Genomic DNA, 15,133 nt, shown 5'->3' on the forward strand with positions numbered 1-15,133 from the left:
GGGCCTACCGCGAACCACGCGAACTCTCTGTCACACTTGTAATTTCGATGTTCGCGGTAGACCAAGAGGCGCGCGCGTGCCGCAGACGGTCTTTACTATGGTATCAAATTAGGTATTTTCTAGTGTCCGACCGAAGGTTCGGTTTCGGTTTCGGTTTCGGCCAGTTTCGGCCAAAAATTCATGTTTCGGCTGTAGTTTCGGTTTCGGCCAAAAAACGGCCGAACCTTTCGGCCGGGCCGAAACTTACGAAATGGTACTTGGGACAGAGACCAAAAGTTGGGGAATAAGTAGGACAACGATATTAATACCTAGGTACATATACTGATTCATGTATAGGTACAGAAATTAATTGGTTTATTACATATACTGGACGGTCGACGCAGTCTTAAGAGGCTGTCAATACCTATAACGCGCACACTGTCTAATTGTATCGGAGTGAATGAGATAGCACTGACGCATGTTACTGGGCCCTGGGCAAGAGAATAATAAGAAAACTCATCATGTTCCTCGCGTAATCCCGGAATTTTTGCCGAGCCGTGGCAATGGGAATGGGAGCCTGGGGTGCAATTGACAACTAATCCCATGCAAGAATTGGCGTAGGCACTAGATTTTACGAAAGCGACTGCCATCAGACTGACCTTCTAACCCCGAGAGTAAAGCATGCATTAAGCATGTCGGCAGGCAGTGCAAGGTTCGGGGCCCCCTACAGTTAATTCTGCATACAATATGTTCTGTTGTTCAGTACAGGGAAATAAGTTTGCGTTTTTAATTTCAATCTTCAGGTGTTGGCTGAGTATCAGCTCGGCCTGAGTCGAACGATGTCTTTTTCGCTCTTATTCACTCACTTATTCAGTAATTTTCCTATCTACCTCTAATGGCAAATTTTAAGCGAGGCTATAGGGCTCAACTAGTGCCGCAAAGTTGATTTTCTCAATAGTTAATATTTTGCAAGGCTGAACAGCTGACTATTGATTAAAACGAACAAAAAACCCTTAAAATTGTCCCCAGTACAGTTTTTTTATACGAATGCTCGACCTTAGCCTCACTTTTTACTTCAATTTACCATTGGTTTGTGTTCCACATGTCCTCTATACTTCAGCTTAGCCTTTGGCCTCGCTGCGCCTTGCTCGGCCTGCGGTCTCGCTTTTTAATACAATGGACATTGGTTGGAGTCTGTGCTCAACTACTTATCCTGAAGCACGGCTTTGACTTCGCATGAAAGTTCGCCTTACTGGGGAACTTCGGACTTTTAGGCCCAGGTGAAGATCGGTACACGGCCTTGCGATATTGTCAACAGAAAATTCTGCAATGATTTTGATAGCATATGCAGTGCAACTAGTGCAAATGTTATTTATACGTCATAATTTCGTAGAAGTTTTGACGTTTAAAATAACACTTGCACTGCGTGTGTTATCAAAATCGTTGCAGAATTATCTTGGTCTAACTCTAGTAATTTTCTTAAAAAACTGCTTAAGTAACATCAATTTCAAGGACATTGGGTGTTGACAGCCCCATAATATGTGTGTAAAAGCGGTTTTATGACATTTTTTCAACGATTTTAACAAGTCTACAAAAGTTTCGGTTTCGGTTTCGGTTTCGGCCGAAACTAGAGCCAAAGCCGAACATTCGGTTTCGGTTTCGGCAAAAAAACATGTTTCGGTCGGACACTAGTATTTTCCATTGGGTTGAATTGAATAAATTATGATGAAATCAATTGAAAAATAAAATCTACATCTTAAATAGGTACTTGTACATTTTATTTATAAATTTAACATTGAAGGAATAACTTCCAAACCCGCTTATTCACAAGTTGGCATCGGCCTCAGACTATGAGGCGCAAGTGGCCTAACCTTGCCAAACTTCGCTCGTTATATCTGGCAGAATCGGCAGACACGTGTAGGTAGTTTAAGCAGCTCAACTACTTCGTCTTAATCACGTGTGACTTGCTGAACGAAATCGGTCGATTATGACGGACGCCCTCGCGCTGTCTACCCGTGTCACGAGACAAAGGTCACCAAGTCTTAGACTATATATATTCTTCCCTAGTTAATAACTAGCGTAATACAAACTTTCATGATAATTATCGTAAAATATATAGTAGTATGTACAAAATTCCTTCCTTCATTTTATGTGATGATGTAACGGTTTTTTATAATTAATAGCTTGGTCACGAATGCTACTTGGTACTAATAACACCAATAACAAATACTTTTACAGTACATATGGTCCTATTTTACGCACTAGTGCGTAAAATAGCACTTTTCGTGCGATGTCAAAAGTTTAAAGGGCCATATGTACTGTAAAACGTTGTACCATACACGTGCGAATAGGTAATTCGCAACTCGTGTCGATTTAAAACACTCCCTTCGGTCGTGTTGTAATTTATCGCCACTCGTTTCGAATTTCCTCTTTTCCGCACTTGTATCGTAAATAACTATTTTCTACAATAATATACTCTAGTACACATGTTAAACACGTAAATAAATTTAAAATGTAGGTACAATGTACATCAGATCCCAGTATTTTTTGTAATTCTAAAATATATAATATAAAAATATCACAGATACTTCCGTATCTAAAACATGTTATAGTATTAACAATTCCATTTGTAACAATAATGATGCATTCTTAGTATCTTAGTAATACAAAGATTAATACTTGTAATAAATACAGATTAATACTAGTATTCATATCAAACTTAACAATAAATTATATCACACTCATCATTGTGCCTAACAATAACTACAATTGATCTAGCTACAGCTGCAACCTTTTTAAGGCACAGGTGGTTTAAATTCCTTATTACATTAAAGCTGTTTTATATATGAATTTTGAGGAGTTTAGTAGATGATGGCATTATACTTTCAGGAACCTTTTCCTTCTCTAAATGTTTCATGTAGGCCAGGAAGCAGGTCCATACCAGACTGCATAGGCTGATGAAGGGCACCCGGTTCCTCGCGGGGATGAGGCAGAAGTTGATCATGGCTACAGCGGGCCAAACTGATGCTCCAACCTGAAAAATAATTAAACTGTTTATACCAGTTTTGCTTGATACCTGGTTTAAATATATCTAACATAATTTTTTTATGAAAATAGGATCCAATTAAAAAAATGTGTTGATATTACAAGTATTACAACTGCAGTCTGCTAACCTAGAAAGAGTTGGGGGCTAAGGGAGCATGAGAGGCAAGTGGATATCAATTTCTCAGGGGTCCCTTTTCTTAAATGTATCACTGTTCATTAAACGCTAATTGTACATTAATTGATATGACATGGAATTGGCCTACTTGTAAGTCTGAATGTTAAATATGATGCAATTTTCAAATATGCATATACTAAAGTAGACATATACATTTAGATTAGACAGATAGCACACTAAAACAAATATATAAAGCTAATAATTCTTATTTTAAATTGATAAAATTACTTACCTTATATGTAGGCCAGAATTTGGATTGCACTTCTGCGATAGCTTCATTCAGAGGCTTCATTTCCAAAAGACTCATTCCAAAATAAAAACTACACATTGCACATGGTGTGTATGTGATAGTTTCAACAAATGTCTGAAATGTAAAACAATTTATATACAGGGTGGAAAGGCACGACGATCCTTCCCGGAAGTATTAGGTCGTTTAAGTGATACAGAGACTATTGGTAATGGTAAGAATCGTTAATTGAGTAAAAAATAAAAATTGCAAAAATACTACTTTTTAACTGTGGTGATAACCCTATAGCATGTGCACATGACGGCTAGATTAAGGATCTCCGTCGGGAAAGCTCGGGACTTTACACTTTTTTCCGATCGTTGACAGTATCGCAATGATGTATGAATGACGCATAAATGTCAAATAAATCAAATGCATGCAAAAATATTACAAACAATTTTATTACTTTCTTAGATAATTTTTTTTTTCAATATTTAATACTATCTTCTTTTCACATACGGTGTTCAAATGTACCTCCGTGTATTACAACGCCGCCGCAGCCCGTACCCGAGTATGTCGATGCACATGCGATATAGTGTATGCTCTTCGTCATTTATCCTCCGCAGAAAGCACCAATTAGCCTTTGTCTCATTTCGTCCGCAGTTTCACATTCCGTTTGGTTTGGTACACCATATCTTTTACACAGCCCCACAAATTTAAATAGCCACGAGCATCTAACATTTTTATTTGAAGAATATGACATTAAATAAGTATAGTTCAATGAAAATTTAATTTCAAACATCAGACGTCTTGTCTATTTCCTACCACGCAAGAAGGTTTGTTAGTTTGGTATTGAAGAAGTATTTATTCTTGATTTATTCTTAGTATTTAATTTTTGCAAGTTCATTTGGTGCAACTAACACAACCTACTTGTTATTTTTAATTATTTTAGATAGTTTCCAATTATTCGAAAATAATTTTGTGAAACGTGTTAAGAAACTAAAACCTTTTTATCAGTCAAGGAAACCAGAGATATTTATAAGACGATTGCGTACTTTTGAGTGGTTGTCAATGTCACCATTTGAACTGTCGTTGTAAACAATGTTGTGGTTAGTATTATTAATATTAAGGAATAACATAACTATTTCATTCAAGTATTGAACAAGTGGAACCACTAAGAAAGCGAAAATCCTGCAATGATTCTTACCGTGCTGTAAGCAGACCTAAAAATGGTTAGATGGCAACAAATTAGCATAATTTCCTGTCGAATACTGATTGTTTACAAGTAAGTTCATTGACCCTGTCACCTGTTAGGGTTAGAACAAAGTAGTTTTTTGCGTGGATGTTTAAAAGGTCATAATTTAGAAACGGTTGCCCATATTAACATAGTTTCTATGGAGAAAATATAGAGCTTAGGCTAAACTATCTCCCATTTCCGGAAAGGATCGTCGTGCCTTTCCACCCTGTATAAAATACCTGCATCATATTTTATATTATTTTTCTTTTATTAATCCTTTTGCAATACAACCCAATGAACAACATGCAATTACAAATAATTTACTATAATATATATAACTAGCAACCCACCCCAGCTTCGCACAGATAACAAATTATACACAAGCCTTCCTCAAGAATCACTCTATTGATAGGTGAAACAGCATGAAACTCCGTTCAGTAGTTTTTGAGTTGATTGCGAACATTTGTATGTACACACAAACAGACAGATGCAGCGGGGGAATTTGTTTTACAAGGTGTAGTGATTACTGTGACATGTTAACACATTTCAGATAATTTCTTTCCTTTATATACTAATAGATAACAGTTAACCTTGAATAAATTAAGCATACAATGCAATATACATACAATACACAAAAAAGTGTTGGAATTAATATACTCATTGACTAAGAAAACCCATTATTACATCATTGGATTTTCTATAGTTTATGTTTGATAATATAATGGAAGTGATTTACATTTTTATTTACCTTAATAATGCCAGCTCTTATTGTATTTCCAGGCCACATTATGCTGGCAACTGTCAACCAAGTGTAAAGTGTAGGTGCAACATAGCAGGACCCGTACAGGCCATAACGAGCACACCTCCACCAGTCATAGCTTTCTGCAATAACAATAAGCTGATTACTCCAGATAAAATGAGCAATAACTACAATTCATGACTTGGCAATATTATGTGTAATATTATTCTAGAATGTTCTATTGTATTGGATAATGGTTTCAAAGTACTTACCTAAATCCTTGCCCTCGAACGTTTGTTGTATGAGGCTGGATGTAGGCCAGATGATACTATAAGATGCCATTCCTCGTAAAAGAGGATACTTCTTGAAAAGCACTTTGCATTTACTATAAACAGTCATGTCGTATAGGCGATTGGTGGGCCCGAAGGGATATCACGAAACAAGGAAGTCCTGTTATGTAATTATTCCCATAGAAAAATAAAACTTGACCTTCAGTGTTTTCTAATGGGAAACGACCGTGAAAATGAGCCTCAGCAATGTAGGAAATCATTATAAATATGACAATTTTGTTTGGTTATATGCCAAACAGACTAGTCGCGAATGTCAATGTCAGTGTCAAGCGCATAGAAGGTAGGATCGTATAGAAGTGGTATACGCGTGCCTCCGTGAGGGACAAAACATACGCAAATGCGACACTGTGATTGGTCGAATTTATTTGTTGCCCACCATTATCCATACTAAAAAAATGGTGGGGAACAAAAAATATGTGAGACTGTGGTAAGGACAAACAATAATAGTGCTTTCTCTGCTACTCCTACTGAAAGATACGTAAGACTATCCCGTTCTGTCAGTTATCCCCACCACTCATGCCCAATCCAGTTTAATACTAGATTCATGGTCAAGCGTGACCGTGACAGCAAAGGCCTCCACAGACGTCCGATCTCAGAATCGTAACACACTACCGCACCGCATCTATATGTGGACTTGCGCAACCTTCATGAACCGTGCGCAAGTAATTGTGTAATGCGTTTTGGAACGTACTCCTTGTTGACAGTTCAAAAGTGTACCATGTTTTATTATCTGTGACACTCTGGATTTCAAGTGTTGAAGCAGTGTTGAGTTGTTGTAACTTCGATTTTTTACTATTCGGAAAAACACAAATATCAAACCGTGATTGCGAAAAGGATGCGTTAAAATGTTTTGCTGCTCAGAAAAAATGAAGTTTGAAAAGTTGCGAAGTTAAAAGGGGGGTAGCTCTGTCTAGAAAAATTATTTAAAATAAAGGTTGTATTTTGTATTTTAGTATTTTGTGAAATGTCTAGTAACTCTTTATTGTTTTCTCTCAATAATGAGGGCAAAGTGTATGCATTACCTACAAGTGGATCATGTTGGAGGGAATTCATGTACCTCGGTTTGGAATTTAAAACTTTATCAGCTGTGCCACATTTCCTTTGGGCAGTAGGAGGGGACCGGCAAATCTACCTCCACGTTCATGGATTAGAAATCCCTATCAGGGTACAAGAGGAGTCCTACGAAAATGAACGTTGGTTGCCACTAGAAGGGTTCAGTGGAAGGCTCCTGCCAACTGATAGGTATCACTTTTCTTCTCAAGATGGCACTCAAGATAGAGCAATACAACGCATCAGGTTACCCTCCATGGCTTGGCAATGGGAAGGAGAATGGCAACTCGAACTTACATTAGATGGACACCCTTTAGACCATGATGGATGGACCTATGCAGTTGATTTCCCAGCCCAGTTTGGGCCCAGTAAGCAGTGGAAGTCTTGTGTCAGGAGGAGAAAATGGATCAGGTATAGAAAGTTTAGTGCTATGAACTCATGGTGTGCTATAGCACCCCTTCACAAAGACCCCCCTCAGGAACCTTTTATTGATGTAAGCATTGGAGGAAACCAAATACCATTTGCAGGGCCTGGTACACTGTCAGTGTGGGCAATTACTGCTCATGGGCGAGTCATGTACAGAGCTGGTGTAAGTGCTACATCCCCTGAGGGCTTGAAGTGGACTAACATTAGCATTCCACCTAATTGTGATATTAAACACATTTCTGTAGGAGCTACAGGCTTAGTATGGGCTCTGCTTTGGACGGGCCGAGCCATAGTAAGAAAGGGTATTACAAAAGACTCACCTACTGGAGAAGGTTGGCTAGAAGTGAAGTCACCCAGTGAAACAAAGCTCAGTGTCATCTCTGTGGGATATAATGCTGTTTGGGCTGTTAGTTCTGACAATAAAGTTTGGTTTAGAAAGGGTGTAGAAGGCAACACGGCTGGCACTTCTGAAGTATCTGCAATGGGCACTGGCTGGTTAGAAATCACAGGAAACATGACTCATGTTTCAGTGGGAGTGAATGATCAGGTGTTTGCTATAGGAGAGTCAGACAAGAGCATATATTGGCGAAGCGGAATTACACCTGCAGAATTAACTGGAAAGAGGTGGAGAATGGTACAAGCCAATATGCAACTAAGTCGAACATCAAGTTCTGCAAGCATGGTTTCATCAGCATCTAATAATGCAAAGCACCATAGTTTGACCATGCTGAATGAAACTACACAACTAAAGTCTCATATTAATATTCACAATTCTTGGGAAGAATCCCATTCGGCACCAATAGAGCATACACTGCCAATAAAACCACCAAAGGAACACATTTCCAAAAAGACTACAGCAGCTACAGATATTGATTTAACAGGTAAAAGTTATGAAACAACATTGAAAAATCCTCGAGCTTGGAGTCCAGTGCGGAGTGTTGGCTCAGTGGTGGGGATGGAAGCCCAGCCGGACAGTGACAGCAGTGTGTTTGATGTCGACTCTGGCATGTATTTTGATGAGGAAGTTAGTCAGACTGCATGGGGAACATGTGACACAAATTGGACTTTTGTTGAGGCTGGTGCTTGCTGCATTGATCCCGTACAAGTGCCACATTGGTTTACAGATAGCCAAAATTCACTAAATTCAGACTTAAATGCTAATTGGCGTATCCAGATACTAGATTGTTTAAAAAATAGAAATAATCAAGATCTTGACCTCTCCGACTATGGCATAGCTATTGATGAGAAGGGCTGGACTCGCAGTTGTGAAGCTAGGTTAATCACTACTAACAATGCTGGAGAAGATTGTATTCTTTCACTGTACTGGCATGCCTTAGAAAATACAGGGACATTATCAGTGTTTAAGCCTGATGGTACAATTAAATTTATTTTAAACCTGGGTGAAGTCACAAGTGTTATGTCAGCCTCTGAACCAGGAAATCCCAGATTAGCCTTAACAGTGCCGCGACAAAATAAAGAGGCTATTAAAATACAGTTCATGACAGAAATGGAACATGAAGAATGGCTAAATGTACTGGTGGATATCACTTCACAAATAAACGGACTCTCTGGAAAGCCTTCTGTAAGTTCTGTGTGGGCTGTTACTAGTTCTGGTGACATACTGAACTGGGACCCCATGTCATCCCAACAAAACACTGAAAATAAAGGGTCCTATAGCAAGGAATACCAACTGATAGGAAAAAATATAGTACCAGGATTTGTTACAACATTGGACAATAATTTCCCACCAGGCACCTCTCTCAAAATTGTTGGCAGCTTATTTGATGAAGTTGGCCGGTTTCATGTAAATTTACAAGGTCCAGAGGTAAAAAAACAGAGGCATAAAATCGAAACTGAAGTACCTGAAGTTCACTTTCACTTTAATGTTCGATTTGATCAGAACACAGTTGTATGCAACACAAAAACATCTGGTAACTGGGGTGTGGAAGAGCGCTATGATTTACCTCTAGCTCCTGGTCAAGAATTTACAATCAACATTATTTGTATTAGAGAGGGCTTCAAGGTTTTAGTTAATGAGAAGAAAGTTTGTTTTTATAGGCACAGATTAACTCCAGATAGCATAACATCAGCACAAATTCTAGGCCCTATGAAACTCTATACAATGGAATACACCTCCACAAGTCCGATTATAGGTCCTGATGAAATGTATTGGCGAATGATAGGAGGATACCTCAGAAGGATAGAGAGTGGTCAAAATGGAATCGTTTGGGGAATAACACACGACCACAGAGTTTGGGTCTACACTGGTGGATGGGGTGGAGGTGTTTTGAAAGGTAACTTAACGCATTCTCTTTGCGCATAATAGTAGGTATAGTTTGTAGCTTCCTAATAGAGCCCGACCGCTAATCCTATTGTCTATTGTTAAGTAAAACCGCTCGTGCCACGTGCCACAACCACCTGCATAAAAAATCGTTAGTTCACTTTACCCAGGTAATTGAATTACAACTCCTATGGAAATTGCAATAAGATTCAAAATGGATAAATATTTTGTTAGGATGTGTGTGGTCCGTTCAAATCGCCGGCACTCAGTGCTACGGTTACTGAGTGCCGGCGAGTCGAACGCTACAGAACCAGTCTACAATGTGTCATCGAGATGCGTAACAATGGCGCGTTATCGGAGAGCGCACCTACACTGGTTTTTTGAGCGTTGGACTAGCCCGCGCTCACTGCTCAGGTGCCAAATAGAATAATTAAGACCCTTTTTTTCAGGTAAGTAGCACGTGCGGTTTTACTTAACAATAGACAATAGGATTAGCCGTCGGGCTCTATTAGGAAGCTACAAACTATATACCTCGACTTTGTCCGTGTAGTATTCACTAATCATACTCTTATACAAATTTCGTAGCCTCAATTTTTCTGCCTCTTTCTAGGGATTATTTCTGGGATAAAACGTACCCTAACGTTATTTCAGCTAATAAGATACCTAGTTGCCAATTTTTATTTAAACAGTATATTTTTTCTATAAAAAGCAGTCATCTATCTATTATACACTCACGAACGTCGACTTCAGGACGCTTTTAGTATTAGTTATAGTATTAATATGATTATGACTTAGTCAGATTTACAGAATACATATTTTTTTTTTTTCACTACAGGAATAGGCAGCAATGATGGCATCAACTCAATGAACGATACTCAAACATACTGCATATACGAGAACCAGCGTTGGAACCCCCTAACTGGCTACACGTCAGTTGGCTTGCCTACGGACCGCTACATGTGGAGTGACATTACTGGGAAACATAAGAGAACAAGAGAACACACAAAGTTGTTGAGTCGCCATTGGCACTGGGTAAGTAGTGTTAGAGTCTGTGCGAAAAGAGAACAGTCGTAGAATGTATGGGGCCCAATACATTCCACGACTCTTCTCTTTCCGAACAAACTTTTAAACAAGTAATTATACTAACTACTATACAACACGACCGTTATACCACGATACCAGGCATGGCTCACTCCGCGATTTCGTCGCTTTGCAACAGCCATAAGTAGCACCTAGCGGCCATATCTGTCCTGATCGTAACAGACGCGTTTTGTTAGAGAGTGAGTCTTCTGTACCTACCTAGTACTATTATTTATTCTGTGATGACACTGAAAATCAATAAAAACGGGACAATTTCCACTCCGTTTTTATTGATCTTGTCATTCGAACATGCACCTTCTTGCGCGAGATGTTTGTGATAATGTTTACAATTCAATGAACTTTCGTTTCGAATGCAGTGTGCTTGTTGGGACAAATATGTAGGTATGTACAGCAAATGTCTGATATTCAAAGTTTCGTGCCCGGCTGCCTGCAAATAAGGATCATATTGCTCAGTAATTGAGCAATTAAGTAGATTGATCATTTTTCATTTTATCTTTCTGCTGTCTCAGTGACTGTCTGTAATCAGATCTTACAAGTTAAACTCGATCCACTTCCCGGTTACCGATTATCTTGCAATGTTATAATACCAATATAACAATATAACGTTCATGAGTCAGTTTTGATAATGCGGAAATGATCATTAATATCTTTAAAGAACGTGACTTTATCGAATTGAGCTAAATATCATTATATCGAGATCTTATCATTAATAGCAGATGATTGTTTGACGATACAATTTTTTTTTTCTAACATATTGGTTTTGTCTTGTCACAACACATCCTTTGTTTCGTTGCTATTTAATTTGATGTATAGGACCATGATTCAGGAGACAAGTATAATAGTTAATAACAATACTTTATATTGTTGCAGATATCAGAATGGATGGTGGACTACAATACGCCAGGAGGCGTGGACAGCGACGGCTGGCAGTACGCGACCGATTTCCCAGCGCCATACCACGGAAAGAAGATATTCACGGACTGTGTTCGGCGCCGACGGTGGTACAGGAAAGCTCAGATTATAACGGAGGGTCCGTGGGTCCGAGCCGGGAGTACCCCGCTGCTGGACATATCTTTATGGGCAAGTAATATGATTAGTAGCTAGAACATTTTGGGTCAACATTATAGTACAAAGAAAAGAGCGTACCATCTTAAACGCCGGCAAGGCACTTACAACCCCTCTGGTGTTGTGGGTGTCCATGGGCGACGATAATCGCTTACCATCAGGCGATTCGACTGCTAGTTTGCCTCCTATAACAAAAAAAAGTTAACCTTTTGACCGTCAAAGACGGCCACATACGCGCACGTTTGCAGTGCAATATTAAAAGGTTTACTATGGCGCAAGACGTATCATATGATACGCGTGGCGTTCAAAGGGTTAACCTAATGTAAATTTATTAACAGACTTTCAAAAAGGAGGAGGCAAGTTACAAGTTGATTGTTGTATTTGTTTACCTCAGTGTCAGGTGACAACCGAAACTCACTAATTACCCTCCCATTGAACGCTGTATTTTTGCTCAGAATGACGGTGACACAACCTCAGTGTGGGCCGTCACGCTAGGTGGAGATGCGATATACCGGACCGGAGTCACAGTCACAGCTCCCGCGGTAAGTGTTCGAAAAACATTATCATAAGGTTATCAGCTGATAGCTGGCAGATGATAGGTGTAGTTAAATCGTAATTTGGACTTCTCCGGTTTTGACGGTTGACTGTTTGTCTTTTTTAGGGTTCCGTACCCAAAGGATAAAACGGGACCCTATTACTAAGACTCCGCTGTCCGTCCGTCCGTCCGTCCGTCTGTCCGTCTGTCACCAGGCTGTATCTCACGAACCGTGATAGCTAGACAGTTCAAATTTTCACAGATGATGTATTTCTGTTGCCGCTATAACAACAAATACTAAAAAGTACGGAACCCTCGGTGGGCGAGTCCGACTCGCACTTGTCCGTTTTTTTTTTTAAATATTCATATTTTTAAAGTAAGTTGAAATTGCCTTAAAAGTTGGTCATGAGATCAGTGTAAATTGTATTTCGTCTTATTAAGTATATAACATTAAATTTATCAGTCGAGCTGTTGATAGCTATCATTAAGCAAACATATTTTTTACTAAGAATTGTTTCTGATGGGATCATTTTAACTACATGTAACAATGAACAAATTACTGCATTTTAGGGTACTCACTGGGAACACATTAGCAATCCACAATCTTTAATCGCTATAAGCACGAGTTGCGGAGTTGTCTGGGCCGTTGGCCGAAAAGGAGAACTTTACTATAGGGAAGGCACCTCCACTGACAACTCTGCAGGTTCCAACTGGAAGTTGATCGAAGCACCTAAATGTACTATTGGATTTTCGCACAAGACGAAAGTTACTGCGAAGTCAGTATCGTTATGTAATGGAGCGGCCTGGGTCATTCTAACTAACGGTATAGTGGTTGTCCGAACGGGCATAACCAATACCTGCCAGGAGGGAACACACTGGAAATATCTGACAGGTATTTATAACAATTTTGGATATGAAGATGTATTCGTAACTAATTACAAATAAATGTCTATCCTGTAGTCGTAGAGCTAGCTTAGGCAAAATTATACTAACCTATTAATATGGACTATAATATGGTGCATTGTGTATATATGCTTGAATATAATAACCCTGTTAAAATTTTAGTTCCATTTACGGACGACAAGAGCATGCATTCGGTAAAAGCTTTATCACTGCATCGATTTATAATGCAATTGTTCGGTAGGTATACTGGAAAATATGCTGTATAAATTTCAACATCCATTCGCTACACCTGCCATTAGACTTAATTGGTACTACGACTACTACGTCAATACACCTGATCATTATACTAGTATACTATACTATACGTATAAGGTTTACTCGGGTAATTCCGCATGTCGAAAACTGTCGGATAATTCCGAAAAGAGACTTTTATTATGATGGAATTAAGGGTGATTTTCATCTGAATTTCGGAATTATCCGACATTCGGTATTACCCGAATACACCTTAATATACTATAAGAATAAAATTGTTTGTCCTTACACTGTTATCTTGAAAGGAACTAAATATAGCATTTTTTGGAAGAATGCCGTCTGCTGATCTGCTCTGCTACGTTTTCTACCGATCGCGTATACTACAACGATCATTACACTTTTGCACAGGTGTAGCGACGTAAAAATGTTGAACATGGTGAAGCGAGTGGATAAATGCAGTACTTAACCTGTCCGTTACATTTGTAGATAACGAGATGACATTCAAACAAGTGTCGAACGGGGAGCAAGGAGTGTGGGGAGTGGACTCTGACGGGGTGCTGCACCGCCGGCTCGGGGTGTCGACCACCAACCCGGTCGGCATCGCGTGGCAGCCCGTGCTGTCCGGCGGCGGCGCCCTACTGCACGTCTCGGCCCGGGGACGCCATCTTTAAATATACTCTACCTTATTTATTATAGTCATGTGAAAACGTGTACCAAAGCTTGACTAAGTTGTGGCCGATTTTATCAACTTGTCGATTAAACGAAGGAACTTAAATATTTCTACCAAAGAAACAAAGAATATGCTAGAGTGAGTATTAACTACAATGAAACTTCCATACTACTGCTGCCCCCGCTTTATATGAACTACATATTTTGTATGACTGTTGTAATTTATCCGAATTCGTGTCTTTCGCAGTCTATAGTTGGAAAAATTGGCCCATATCCCATGCGTCCCTATAAGGATCTCTAAAAAAATTACTTGTGATATAATCTTCCAAGTTAGACTGCAGTTAAAAGGCTTTTATTTATTATGCTCATATCGTGTTAAATTTATGTACGCCCCAAGGCTTTAGGTAAGCGATTATTATATAATTATATTTAGAAAAAACGACCCAATGAACTTAAAACTGTATTTGACTGAATATACCTATTCGAAATCAGTATGATATGCATCGGCTTATTAAATCGTGCAGTTTACTGAAATAGTCACTTCGCACACAATGCTTAACAATAGAAATGTACGTACCTATGTTTTGGGATATGTATTTATTTTTTCGTCGCCAGTGATATTATGAGTGTAAAATGTATTTCTAGTCATTAAGGAAATTGTTAGATACTTTAAGCTCTCATTTTAAATATAAGCTTGAGCAGAACCATAATATAATAAAAATAATATATGCATTTTACAATGTGTTAATATTCGTCCATTCCAGTTTCTGATCGTTCTATATTACAACATTTTTGCGAGTAGTCGTATGGTAATTTACCTTTCCCGGAAATTTAGTAAATTTCCGGTAATATTATGACTATTTCTTCCCCACTGTATTGCAAGTTGTGGAGACAGTGGAGTAGCGTGGACTAATCTAGCCGTGGACACAGAATAAATAATAGTATGTACTAAGTACAGAAGACTCACTCTCTAACAAAACGCGTCTGTTACGATCAGGACAGATATGGCCGCTAGGTGGCGACAGCGCCAAACGCGCGGCTTATGGCTAGCCACCAAAATTGGTGTGGAACGGATGTACTTTTAGCTACCTGTAGCAAAG

The 15,133-nt window shown here is 39.0% G+C and overlaps 2 protein-coding genes across 2 annotated transcripts; one reads left to right on the forward strand and one right to left on the reverse strand.

Moving 5' to 3' along the window:
* Positions 1 to 1,735: 1,735 nt before the first annotated feature.
* On the reverse strand, positions 1,736 to 6,012 carry LOC134793168 (mpv17-like protein). The gene is made up of 4 exons (XM_063764755.1): positions 5,674 to 6,012; positions 5,411 to 5,544; positions 3,432 to 3,563; positions 1,736 to 3,013 (listed from the first exon to the last, which is right to left on the reverse strand). Exons 1-4 carry the CDS (start codon positions 5,798 to 5,800, stop codon positions 2,819 to 2,821), a joined length of 588 nt encoding a protein of 195 aa, XP_063620825.1. The 5' UTR covers positions 5,801 to 6,012; the 3' UTR covers positions 1,736 to 2,818.
* A 454-nt stretch (positions 6,013 to 6,466) lies between these two features.
* Positions 6,467 to 14,773, forward strand: LOC134793176 (tectonin beta-propeller repeat-containing protein). Its single transcript, XM_063764764.1, has 6 exons — positions 6,467 to 9,521; positions 10,344 to 10,540; positions 11,480 to 11,689; positions 12,130 to 12,216; positions 12,780 to 13,101; positions 13,851 to 14,773. The coding sequence occupies exons 1-6, from the start codon at positions 6,716 to 6,718 to the stop codon at positions 14,033 to 14,035; spliced, it is 3,807 nt and encodes a 1,268-aa protein (XP_063620834.1). The 5' UTR covers positions 6,467 to 6,715; the 3' UTR covers positions 14,036 to 14,773.
* Positions 14,774 to 15,133: the final 360 nt, after the last annotated feature.

This window comes from Cydia splendana, chromosome 8 (genome assembly GCF_910591565.1).
Source record: "Cydia splendana chromosome 8, ilCydSple1.2, whole genome shotgun sequence".
Classification (NCBI taxonomy): Eukaryota; Metazoa; Arthropoda; class Insecta; order Lepidoptera; family Tortricidae; genus Cydia; species Cydia splendana.

Coding starts and splice junctions, on each gene's coding strand:
- LOC134793168 (XM_063764755.1), bottom strand. CDS start 5,800: ATGACTGTTTATAGTAAATGCAAAGTGCTTTTCAAGAAGTATCCTCTT. Junction 3,564..5,410: donor TAAGAGCTGGCATTATTAAG/GTAAATAAAAAT, acceptor TTTACATTTCAG/ACATTTGTTGAAACTATCAC. Junction 3,014..3,431: donor AATTCTGGCCTACATATAAG/GTAAGTAATTTT, acceptor ATTATTTTTCAG/GTTGGAGCATCAGTTTGGCC.
- LOC134793176 (XM_063764764.1), top strand. CDS start 6,716: ATGTCTAGTAACTCTTTATTGTTTTCTCTCAATAATGAGGGCAAAGTG. Junction 10,541..11,479: donor TGAGTCGCCATTGGCACTGG/GTAAGTAGTGTT, acceptor ATATTGTTGCAG/ATATCAGAATGGATGGTGGA. Junction 11,690..12,129: donor TGCTGGACATATCTTTATGG/GCAAGTAATATG, acceptor ATTTTTGCTCAG/AATGACGGTGACACAACCTC.